Source organism: Lutjanus erythropterus, chromosome 20, assembly GCF_056507025.1.
Source record: "Lutjanus erythropterus isolate fLutEry1 chromosome 20, fLutEry1.hap2, whole genome shotgun sequence".
Lineage (NCBI taxonomy): Eukaryota > Metazoa > Chordata > Actinopteri > Lutjaniformes > Lutjanidae > Lutjanus > Lutjanus erythropterus.
Window position 1 is genome coordinate 7446088 of NC_139336.1, and position 13358 is coordinate 7459445.

Consider the following 13358-nt stretch of genomic DNA (forward strand, 5'->3'; position numbering starts at 1 on the left):
TAAATGTCTGAAAGACTACTCAGTGAAGAAAACCTTGACCTGTGACAATGCTGCCTTTTGGTGGCCAATATTAATATTTCAAAGGTTTATTTTTCTTTAAAGTATTACAATATATATAGTTTTATAGACTGTACAGGACATTTGTAGCAGTAAGAGTAAAAGAAAGTGCACAGAATAGTCCTTTTACATCCCGACAGGAAGTGAAGGGGGGAAAGACAAGACAAATCAGATGCACCTGTGAGCTGGAACATAGAAAGAATACTTACAAAGGCAGCATGTGGACGACAGGCAGACAAAAGGTGGAGAAAACTGGAAGTTGAATCCAATTCCCAAACACCGGGTTGGGGCCCACAGGTGGGTCACAGTTGATTTTATTTGGATCCCAAAATAAATAAAAGACTGTGGAAGAAAATCTTAGATTCCTCTCTGCAGTATTCCTTTTGTTAAGCATTTAAAATGTGTATACTGTTTTACTGATATGCAGAAAAAACAAGAGCCTGTTAATTCTGCATAAATGCACTTATTTTATCTAATTTATGAAGGAGGCCTAAAAATGTCCTATGTTGTTTGCCTGATCAGAGGAAATAAAAACAATGAGATGACGTGTTAACTCAAACTAAAATAACGTATTTCTCATTTCCAAAGTTTTAACATGTGTATATACTTTCAATAAAGCATCAGTATACTATAGGGTGATGCAGAAATGGCAGTAAAAATCAGCAACATTAATTTATGCACAAATGATCTCTTCCCAGAACTTACTGATATTATTATTATATTATTATTGTTATCATTACTATTGTGACTTAGGTTGTGACAGGTTGTCCTTTTTAAAAAGTGGGACGGCAGGAAAACTGTTTGGGAAACACGGCTCTAGGGTATCCCTCCTGTTGACAAAACATGGTAAAGTACATCATGATTATAGACTGGAGTGTTTATTAAAAGACATTTAATTTTCTTATCAGGACTCTTAATTTGAGAATATTTTCTGTTGATTTTAATGTGCAGTTTGTGAGTGGGAGTCTTTTGTATTTGACTATTTGTTCTAAACAATTGATTAGATTATTTTGGTTTGAATAACAACTTAACTAGTGAAACAACTGATTTTTTCTTGCGAGGGTAACCAAATTGTTTATGTCAATAATTTTGAAGTAGCAGGTTAAAGTCTTGTGTATAAACCGACACTACATATTTTACAGATGTAAAATAAACTTATCAGTGCTCCCTGGTGGATAAACTATGTAATGGAGTCACTGTTTCTAAATTAGCTCAAACATATCTTTGGCATTTCTTGTTACTTTTTGAGCAACTTATACAAGGTTACAGTCTGGTGTGGAGGTTAACACAGAAAATTACACCAAGTCTGAGTTTAAAAAAGGACCATAATCCACCAGAATAAAACAAATGCGGGATTTCTGACAAAATAAATGATTTTAAGACACTGAATGAAAAGTATGATGAGAATCCAACTGTCTTCTGCCTCAACTCAACTTACAGAATAAACCAACTCTGCTTATAATAAAACTGTAGTTAAAAACAACACTGTTAATCATGACAGTTGTAGCAGCTAATAATGTAATAACTACTGTTAATGTAATAACTGCCAACAGCATAACAATTTTTCTGCTCTTAATATAATAAAAGATAATTATGTAATAACTGGCCACTTATGTAATACAATTTCTGAACCAATAACAATCACTTTTTGTGTATAATAAGTTCTTGCAATATTAGCAGGTTTTGAGCAGCTACTTGAAAGAGGTAACTGAAGTGTCATGAAAATGTGACACTTTATAGCTCATACACAAAACTAAAAGCATGAGTAATGTATCTTATGTTGTCGACTCCAATAATTACATTTTTAAATGATTTTTTTAGCCCAGGTAATAATAAAAACAGAAAATTATTAAGCATTTAATTACACATTCAGACCAGTTCTTTGAAATAATTTGAGTGAAAGTGAACTTTTATCTCTAAGTATGTTGCTCAAAGCAATTTTTTTTTTTTTATGTCAAGGATGCCTCTGAATAGATGCACATTAGACCATGGACCCCCAGTTTGAGAGATTTTCTTTGATTAAGTTTAGTTTTAGGTTTGAAAATAATCAAGTCCTCAGAGTTAATGATCCAACTTTGATTGTGAGAAATTACAGTCAATCAAAAAGCCACACCTAATTTCTTTCTTCATTGTTTCAACTTCCAAAAAAGTTCAAATATTCCATTACTGCTTTTGCTGGGGACTCCTGTTGGTTGCTGAAGCCCAGTACAGTCAGTTAATACTGAATGTTTAGAGCAGGAAAAATTTACTTACTTGTACTTACTCTGCACACAAACCCAGAAACAAAAGGCGGCTGACACTAAGATAAAACCAATATATTCAGATATTTATTTGAACCACATACATACATATACTGTACATTTCAATGAAAAAGAGACTCGAGTCTGTAAAGTTTCATTTGGTCCCACAGGTGGTCGCTACATGATGCACGTCCCGTCTTTCAGGTATTTCATGGTCTCCATCTGCTGCGTCATTGCCAGAACTTCCTGAAAGCCTGTGCTCAGTCCAGACATGTGCTGGAAGTACGCCTCCTTCTCCACCTGCACCGACAGATTATTCACCCCGGCATCTTTCAAGATGGCCGTCACCTACGAATAAGAGTCACAGACCAATCAGACCTGTCAATAACACTTGTGTAAAACGTCATGGCAATTCTAAGGACCTTGAATATCTACAGCAACTCAGAAATAAATCAGTGAACGTACCTGCTGTATGATCCTCTGCTCCACCACGTCTGACATGATCTGGAGGTGGATGGTCCCTGCGATCATGTTGGCCGAATGCCGCCAGAAATGAGGATCTCTGTACGACAAAACTCCTTCAATCTTCTCAATCTGAAATAACACAAAGAAAAATTAACATCAGGAAAACATTTGTAAAATATCTGGTGATGGGGGCGACGAACATTTTTACTGTTGCCAAGGCAAATGGTAATGCTATTGATGCTTTTATTTCCCCTGTGATGGTGGAGCCAGCTCATCATTTTCCCCCTTTTATTTACCAATTAGCGCTTGCACAGACAGACAATACACACATTCTAACACTAAACAATACCAAAACATTAAAGGACACAAATGGGTAGCAGGTGACAGTGAAGAAGGAACAAACAAGACGAGAGAAAGACAAAACAAAAAAGAGAGAAAGAAAACAAAAGAGCTTCAAAGAAGAAAGCGGAGATGTGTTTGGGTTTGGATGTGTTTCAGACTTTTGCAGGATGTGTTTGGTTTAGTATTACTAATTCCTTCTGTTCATACAAACATGTTTTTCCCCTTTTCCTTCTCTGTCTTTCCCTTCTTCTCTTTACTGTCCCCAGCAACATTTACGTTTACATTTATTTGTGTAGTGTTGTGGTTTTATGGGACAGTGTCAGACTGACAAAAATCATCTTTAAATCTGCTGTATCAAGTTTTACTGTTTAACGCGCAGTTGTCCTGTTAGAAATAAACAGAAGGCGTTGAGGGCACTTTAAGTCGAGTCGGAATTTTCTGACAGTATTCTGCTCTTGCCTTAGTTGAAAAAACAGTGTGGTATTTGATGCTTAAATATATATATTATTTATATTCTCCATAGCTCTCCATTGTAACAGCCTGTTCATCCTGGCTTAAGTGGGCGGCTCGCGTGCAGAAAAAGAGTCATGACACGCCAAACGCCCCTGTTTATGTGAGCGCACAGAGTCTGAAGAAAAAAGCCTGGGTTAAAAGAGCAAGTTGACAAGCATCGTCGTGATACCTGTTATCTCTGACTGGGGCTTTAGGTTTTGACGTGCCTGCTCATGCAAAGAAAGCGCAGCTGTGTTGAGCTTCCTTCATAGTACAGCTCTCAGACGTATGCGACAAATCAAGGTAAAAGTCTGCACACTTTATAATGCTTCCATGAACATATTAATTTACTACCATGTAAGGTTTTGGGGGGTGATGAAGGGTTTGTGCCCGAAACATCACATGCATATTTACGCATGTTCATGGAGGTATTATCTAATGTGTGAACACCTCATTTCAGGTTCCAGCAAAAGAGCCCCAGACTCCCCAGAAAAATCACAGTGTTTTGAGTTGTTGAGTAAGAGGAAACTGTGAAACGGTATCTCAATAAATTTTCAATTATTCGGCACCTCTTGTAAATTTGAAAAGTTAGTTATTTCTTTCCACGTACAAAAATACTGTATCAGTTTGTTCCCATGTGTTGCAGTGCTGGCGTGTAGACTGCTCTGTGACTAAATCAATTATATGCCTTGTTAACAGCAGATCAGCTGCACAGATGAGGGGAGCACACATCGTCCCACACACAGAATTTCTTTGGCCTCTGTTATGTCATGTTTCTTAATCACAAGATTTTTTAGAATCAAGGTCTAGATCATCACAATGTTCATCGTGACAGGTGATCATGGGAAACATGCCAGATTTTCTTTGTTGAAGTAAGTGCAGAAGTCAAGAATCTGTTTATATACTGAACTACTTCAAAAAAGAAACTTCACTGTGGTTTTCTTCATGTTAGCAGCCAGCTAGGCGAGCTAACTGGCTAATCTTGCTATTTAAAAACATCAATGTGATTATCGCCATAATCAAAAATACTAACAACACTAATACACAATATATACAAAGAAAATGGTAAAATAAGTATTTTAATAATTGGGGATGAAAAAGGTGACCATAGATGAATACTGCAGATTTGACAATGGGCGACAAGTGAAGGCCGGTCTGTAAAGCAGACACACGTCACACACACGCTACTTTTTCACTTGCAAAGTTTTACGGCACTAACTTACATTACGTACAGTAATAAACACAGTTGTGGTCAACTAATGTAGGATGATTTTTGACTTATTTTCACTTTACAATGTCTCAACTGCACCATCTCTGCTCTGCTGTTCAATCACTTCACTTGGTGTGTGATTGTGTTTGTGTGTGTATGTGAGAAAGCAGAGTGAGGCTGCAGCATGATAATAAATTACACCAAAACATATGATTTTGACAGTTGTTTATGATGTTATGGTATTTATATAATACTATGAAAGGACAAGAAGAAAATCCCATGAGTACCCTGAAGTTAAAGTGCCTACAGATTTCAAATGTTGAAAGAGAAAATTATAAAATTTACACTGAACCCCAGACCACATCATTTGTCTCAGAGGAATGTTCTTGAGTGATCACAAAACAGTGAAACTCTCTCATTTTATCTCACATAGTTAAGTGCGACTCCTCACCTTTTCCAGCGCGCTGTTCAGGTCTTTCTCATTTTCTGGGGGAGTTCGTAGAAGAAGAACCTCGCAGGCGTCTTTCAGCAGAGGGATGACGCTGAGGAAAATGAGCGTGGCAATGAAAAGCGAGCAAATAGGGTCGGCAATCAACCAGCCGAACTGACGGATGAGGATGGTGGAGATGATCACGCCGACGCTGCCCAAAGTGTCAGCCAGGACATGGAGAAAAACCCCTGGAGGAAAAAAAAAAAACATGAGGATTTTATGTGGCTACAAGCTCCTTACCACAAAGTTTTTTACACAGTACATCAAAGAAAACACAAACCTCTCATGTTTGCATTCATGCCTCCGCCCCCTGACCCATGGGAATGTCCGTGTCCGCCGTGGCCGTGTCCACTGTGTCCGTGCCCGTGTCCGCCATGAGAGTGGCCGTGACCTCCGTGGCTGTGCTCGCTGTGGGAGTGGCCGTGGTGCGAGTGACCGTGGTCATGTGACGAGCAGCTCTTACCGCCGTGGGAGTGAGCATGACTGAAAGCACAGATACCCACCAGGTTGACCAGTAATCCTCCGACAGATACGGGCTGCAGGAGACAAAAAGAGCACACAGTTCTGACTCATGTCTAGTAACTTTAAATAGTAGTAAATTTTAAATATTATGGGTGTCCTGAATCAGTCTATAAACTCCACAGCTGGTCATGACATGCTTTGATTGATCACAGTCTTCGAATCTTTTACCACATGCTGATCAACTGTCACTGTAAAAAGGCGATACCCATAACACCAAGCATCTACTATGACAGCAGTGTGGAACCTGTACTGGACATCATCACTCCAGACAGCAGCTATACAATGTCTGCACTGCCAGTGTTTTGCCAGGTTTAAAGAACAAAAAAGTCATTTCAACAAAATTTGTATATCAAGGAAAACTTTTTTTTGCATATTAAATCTTTACATGAAAGCGAGAGTAAGGAGGCAGACAAAAATTGGGGGGAGAGAGAGAGGGCGGTACTACATGCAACAAAGGTCACCAGCTACAATCAAGCCGGCAATGGTTTCAACCATGTGGCATCATACGCTGTAACCACAGTTATGGAGTCACTCCAAGGCAAAACTTTGAAGTAAAAATGTAATTTAAATGTGTAAAATGAAATGCATTTTATATTCTGCTATACCTTTTTATCATAATATTTGAGTTTAGCTTTTCCTGAAAATGTTTGCTGGTCATTGCAACCTGTTTGACATGATTACCGTGAATGTATAAGAGTGTGGTATGTTTCACTTGTTATCTTTTCATTTGATATTACATGTTTTGACACATACAGATAGTACCCAGTGTTTTGCATGCTTTCCTTTTTGTGGCAGTTTGTTTGGACTGTTGTGTCTGCAGTGTTCTGTCTTTCACACCCTCTGTTTATAGCACAGGATTTCTGTTTAACATTTGTAGTCCCCAAGGCCAAGTCAAGATAAGTCTGATGACATTACTAATTTCTTAAGACAGAACAAAGCACCTCCAACATTATACAACAAAGCACCTCCAACATTATACAACTGTTCTGAGATGTGTCAGTACACACGAAACAATCTCAAGTTTTGTTTACCTTACTATTACATATTCTAAGGACAAACTATTTTTTTCTCAAATAAAGGCTTCTACATTGAAAGAAATACTTAATAATAAAATTAAATAATACTTTAAGTGTGCAACGTGCAGCTGTTTTGTGTCAGAAAATATACTGTAAATATCTGAGGAGGACGCTGTATTAGTATATACTTAATATTAAATGACAGAGGCAGAAACAAGATCAGGACAAACCAAATAAATCTAAACTACATCAACAGGTTTGACATTCAGTCAAAAGCCTTCAGATCAAGTGGTTTAGTTTACTCACAGTCAGCATGTCTGTGTTTATATTAGGAGGATCCAACACACGGGTGACCGACTCCACAAAGACAAAGAAAGCGATGACCATGAGGAACAGGCCGTTGATGAATCCAGAAAGTATCTCAACACGACCATACCTGCGACAAACATCAATTTTTAAACACCGAGCTGAATTTTCAATGCTTTAAATTATTCCTACATGTCCTACGCTAAACCTTTTCACACATTCTTGAAGGGCTTTTACCCGTATGAGAAGATCCTGGTAGCTTTCCAGCGGGTCATGAGGGCAGCAAACAAGCCGAGGACTAAAGCCGAGCAGTCAAACAGCATGTGGAAGCCGTCAGAGATCAATCCCAGACTGTTGGTCCAAACACCATAGAATAGCTCCACGAAGGTGAAAGCCTGAAATATACAGAGCAACAAACCTTCCATTAACTCACAATAACAACAAGTATTTAAAGTCGAACCAAACTTGACACACTAATCTCAAGTCTGAGTCATAAATATTTCCACATCTCAAAGCTGCCCCTATGCGCTCTTATTTTGGAAAACATTTTGAACATTTGAATCTATAAATTTCCCTGCAAAAACTACTGTATTTGCACTGCTGGCAATTTTAAAGGATTTCAGACACTGTACATACCAGGTTGAGACAGAGGAAGTAGAAGATCTGTCTGGAGTCATACTCCTCCAGGATCTGTTTCAGGGAATCCTTGATGAACCGCGGGAGGGACTGCGACGTGTGCTGCAGGGCGTCACCCATGAAGTTGTACAGAGGGGTCCCTTCAGGCGAGTAACCCACCAAGGTCCCCTTCTGACCTTTCTTTGATGGAGATGACAGAATACTGGAGGCTGCAGAGAGACAGTGAGATGAGGAGGAGAGGAAGTGAGGAGACATTAGGTGGATGTGTGAAATATTGACATTGACGTTTAGAGTGTGTATCTTCATATCTGGTAAGTCTTAGCCTTTTGCACAGCCAACCCCTAACTTGAGCTTTAGTTGTTGCTATTGTTCTGTATCTCATTTTTTTTTTTGTTTTACTGCTAAATTTAAAATGCTACAAAGGTAAAAAATAAAGAAATAAAAAGTAGATTAATAGAGAAATAAATAACTATTCCTTTAAATGATGACGACTATGTGACAATTATATTTTTTTAGCTCAGTTCCATCATTACAAAACTTGTCTTGCTGGCTCCCACAACTATTACTTACACATGATGAAGAAGATGGCGCTGACTAGCACTCCTCCAGACAGCACGTGCTCCGTGCTGACCTGCTGGGGCGGTTTGCTCATGGAGCGCAGCTGGTCGGTCAGCGGGTGAGTCCAGAAGTTGGCCAGCAGCAGGGCGCTGAGGAAGAGGGAGATGGTACCGTATCGGGCGCACCTCGGCGTCTCCATCTTTGCGTTGCAGATGGCCTCGACGTAAAACTCCAGGATCATTACGGAGAAGATGATCATCCCGAATGGCAGGATAAGAGACGACCATGATTCAACTTTACTCTGGAGTTGAGATGGAGGGGAAAAAACAGTCAGTGAAGTCAAAGAAATGAGTCTTAAGCCTTACTTAACATGTTATGGTGGGTACAAAATATGTTCCCCTGGTTAATTTGAATTCTTTAAAGAATAAAAACAGCTCTTAACACGACTGTGGTTTTCCAGGTAACATTTCAAGCTTTGTGATGCCACCCAGTTCTTCAAAAGGACTACATGCATGCTGAGATTTCTCATTTTGTCACATGGTCTGCACACTTACGTCTGTGGTCGCTGAGAGCACTATGACCCAGGGCAGCAGCACCATAGCAGAAACCAGGTTGTCAAGGGCATAGAGGCGTTTTGCACCACCGATTTCCACTGACAGTTTCCTGGAGGCTGTGTGGAAGCCCACCTTCAGGCACAGGGAGGCCACCAGCAGCACAACACCACCCTGACAAGAAGAACAGGAAGACAGAGGGAGGAAATTCATTTAGAAAGCAAAACCAATACTAAACTATGCTTATGTGGGCGGCACTAAACATATAATTTAATGTGTGGCACAGGCTTTGCTTACTTTGTGATCTGCAACCCCTAAAAATGCAATGGCGGTGTAGAGGAAATGAGTGAGCGCACTGTCATGATGTCCCTCAGCTGGTTAGGAGACAAGTTAAGGCAAACAAACAGAGAAATGTGATAATGCACAAGTAGACCAGGTTATTAACAGTGGAAGCAGCAGTAACTGCTGCCGTTCTTTAGAAGCAAAGGATACGGTGCTCCGCCATCTTGGCCATGAGATCATCGTTGTCAAAGAGGAGGAGGCAGATCACAGCGATGATAAATAAAGCGGCGCCTCTGGTCTGTACAAAGTCACAACAACAACATCACACATCAACATAAGTGCACATCTCATGCTTATTACATACCACAGTGATATTTTGATTTGACTGATCTACAATAGGTGGGTGTATGAGCTGACACTACAAAACATCAAGCGAGTAATGTAGTGTTAAACCTGCAATGCTGAACTCTTGTGTGCCTCTACTGGCAGTGAGAGTAATTACACAAACACTGGCAACGTGTGCTTTCTGTTTTCCATCATAGCCTACTCCCCACTTTAGCTCTGGCAAACCAACTTTTGCTATTTGAAGTAAAATGCATCATGGCCAGTAGGACAGTAGAGGACTGTCACCACAACACCAGATTTAAAAACTCAGCTGCTACTGCAACAAAAGCGATTTACCTGGCAGTGACAGGCTAGATCAGCATTGTATGAACTCGTTTGGCAAGGGCTTGAATGTAACAGATGTTTGTTTACACAGAAAGGTCCTGCACTGCAGGTTTAAATATAATATGGGACATTTATTTTCATGAATACAAATTTCTGTTCTCTAATTTCAGGTGGATTTGTGGCCTTCTACCTTCGACGGCCCCCCTCCAGAGCTTGTGAACAGGACACCGAGGAGAGCTATGACCACCACATCACTGTGCTCAAACAGCAACAATGTCCTGTAAAAGACACAAGTCAGATTTCAATCAGAGCCTGAACATATAAGCACACACACACAGAGATACGCACAAATATGCTCACTTGCACACTTCTATAAAGTTTTTGCCTTTAACAGCAATGAAAAACACACATTAATGCTTACGGTGACATTTTACCTTAGAGGTCCACAGAGAGTGAGACCGAAGAAGCCCAGGAGGGAGATGACACAGCTGAAAACAGCATGCTTTAATAACTTTATCCACTACAAAGAAAACAGAGTTTAAAAGAGTACAGATTAATCATCATGCCAAATCGACACCTTGGCTTTATTGGGCATTGCTGCAAAGTCATAAAAAAAGTTACTTTACTTCCCTAAAGCTCAAACTTATACTTTCTCAAAAACACTACAGAAAACAGAACAACATTCACAGGTGGGAAAAATATTTGACAAACGTTTACAGAATGCATCCCCCTTGCTCACCAATGAAGCATAAATAGTAGCTGAAGTTTTTTCTTTCATTTTTCTGTACTGACAGAAGATCTGGAACATGCACAAGCTGAAAAGGAGGAATTCCAACAAACCTGTCTTTTTGAGATGACCTTTCCGGAGGAGAAAGGCTTTTGGAAGAAAAGCAGAATAACAGCACTCCTGATAAAAGAGAAGGATGTCGTCACCGTCAAAAAAATCCCCAAAATACAAAGTAATAATAACATACAACACCAAGCACAGGTTCAGTATAATGGATTAAATGAAACGAAAGCATGTAACAAGCTAAAGGAGCACTTACCCTAATTTTAGTATAAAGATGAACTGGACGATGTGGACAACTTTTAGGATATCGTAAGATTCAAAGATCCCAAGAGCCTTGAGGACCTTTGTGATAACCAGTAAAACTAAGTATCTAGTTAACCTGCAGAGGAAAAGGACAAAGAGAATATATTAATACAGGAGGTCAGTGATACAGAAAAAACAACCATCCTGTCCAAAGGTTATGCACACTCATTGAGCTTGTGCACATTTTTTGCACCAGTACACTAAATATATGCTGAAACAGTCAGCCAGAAAATCAATTAACAATTTTAATACTGTATTGACCATACAAGTTATTTATCAAGCCAAAGTGTTCTTCAATGTGAGGATTTGCTTTTCTCTGTGTTATATTATTGCAAATATAATATGTTTGGAGATCAGACACAACAAGCACCATATGGGAATAGCCGTGGGCACTGGGAAATATTTTGGACATTTATATATTAAACAGCTAATCAATGGATAGTATATCTTATGCTGAGACTCATTATTAGATGAAGCTCTACTTTAGGTTCTGAGATGGAATAAGTATTCAGTATGAATACAAATATCACACTGTGAAAATAACCCACTACAAGAAAGTGTCCTGAATTCAAAACCTTATTAGAGTGAAAGTATGTAAATATGAATAGCAAACTCTACTTAAAGTATGAAAAGTAAAAGTAGACATTGACATGCAGGAAAATGGTGACTGTCAGTGTTTTACTATCATATATTATGCTTTTGGATTAATATTACTGCCGTATTGATTTTTAAGTTTCATTTTGCTGCTCAAGACATTCATCATTATATACTGTTGGGTAATTTAATCTATAGCAATGCATCATATTCTATAAGATCATCATAGTTTGCAACATCAGTGTCCTGTGAGGATTACACATCTCAATGCATCTTCCAGGTGATCCAAGAGGGATTTTAAAATAATAGGAGAATGTTCTTAACCCCTTCAGTTTACCACAAACCTCCAACATCAACACACCTGGAGAGAAATTACTGAACAGTAAGCACATTAAAAACTGTAATCTGAAAAGTAACTAAAACTGTCAGACAAATAGGACTGAAAGTACACTTTTTTGCTGACTTGTAGTGGAGTATAAGGATAAAGATGTACCAAATAAAAACACTCAAGTAAAGTACAAGTCTAACAAATTTTTAGTACAGTACTTAAGTTAATGTACTTTGGTACACACCACCACTGTTCAGGTTCAGTTGGTGTTCTGATACATGCAGACTGCATCTACAGTAATCTGACTTGATGGCAAGAACATACAAGCAATAACTCACACCAACTGAGTTTAATGTAAGCTAAAAAAAAAAAACAAGATACACATACATACCTAGAATCAGGCACTTCAACCATACCCAGTTTCCCCCCTGAGAGGACGTTGCTGCTGTATTTCTCTTCCATTTTCAAGCTCCCAAACTCGACCAGTGGCTGTATTTATGTCCCCAATACCCTTAACATTACTGTTACCTGAATAATAAAAATCTTAAACCCATTTACCAGTGAACAATATGACCAGGCTTCCTCTGGCTCATATTTATTCCTCCGTTCAAACCGAACTAAATATATTTAAACAAACTGTAGACAGGCATAAACCCACAGTCAGCTGGCAGTCCTCTTAGCCTGTTAGCTAGGTAACGTTAGCTAGCTAGCCATCCGGCATGCCAGTTTGATTTTATGTAAAGTTTCTAACGGCGGCACGTCCTCTGTGTACAGTGTACGTCGAACAACACATGTGGTCGCTTAGTTACAGCAAGATAATTAACTATTTTAGGCTGGGCTGACCACAAAAACAGCTATAGAGTCCGGAATGAAAGGATATAACAACCAAGCTGGATAAAAAGCCACGGCACTTCCGGACACGGTAAACATTCCACGTCACGTGAGTGTATTCGTCAGCACTGCACCTGCGCAGTTGCGTGTTTTTTCCTCGCTTATGGTGGTGACAGTGGGTAGAGTTTTTTATTTTAATGTAAATTTAAAATAACTCATTGGACAAAATGTTACCTTATTAATTTAGCTGTTTTTACTTGCTGGCAAATTTCATGTTCACAAAATGAAATGGACCTATTTAAAACCACAGTTTACCTTATTTTAACATGACAATAATTGATATTACAATTCAGTACTCAAATTAAAAATTAAAAAAAGACTAAGGCCCTAACTATACATATAACATTGTTTCCAAGCGGATTATCATGGAAGAATGTTGCTATTATATACTGTTATCTTAGGAATGACAAAATTAACACTAAATTCAAATTATGATATAGCCCTAAGATTTAAAATTTAAAATGTCAAAATACTGACTGGCTATCTAATTTAGATTTTCATAATTTTGTCTTAAGTCAAAAATTCAACCCCCAGACCTTTTTCACAGCAACCATTTGAAGCACAGGTGTTACCACTGATACTAATTAGGGTCCCATTCCATTCAGGTCAAACAAAA

At 38.8% G+C, this 13358-nt stretch overlaps 1 protein-coding gene across 1 annotated transcript; it reads right to left on the reverse strand.

Moving 5' to 3' along the window:
• Window positions 1–2362: 2362 nt before the first annotated feature.
• slc30a5 (solute carrier family 30 member 5) lies at window positions 2363–12795 on the reverse strand. Its single transcript, XM_084746134.1, has 16 exons — window positions 12243–12795; window positions 10883–11005; window positions 10677–10743; window positions 10271–10356; window positions 10027–10114; window positions 9378–9465; window positions 9183–9259; window positions 8889–9059; window positions 8347–8635; window positions 7777–7985; window positions 7378–7535; window positions 7141–7270; window positions 5577–5832; window positions 5258–5484; window positions 2763–2891; window positions 2363–2645 (listed from the first exon to the last, which is right to left on the reverse strand). The coding sequence occupies exons 1-16, from the start codon at window positions 12311–12313 to the stop codon at window positions 2475–2477; spliced, it is 2340 nt and encodes a 779-aa protein (XP_084602260.1). The 5' UTR covers window positions 12314–12795; the 3' UTR covers window positions 2363–2474.
• Window positions 12796–13358: the final 563 nt, after the last annotated feature.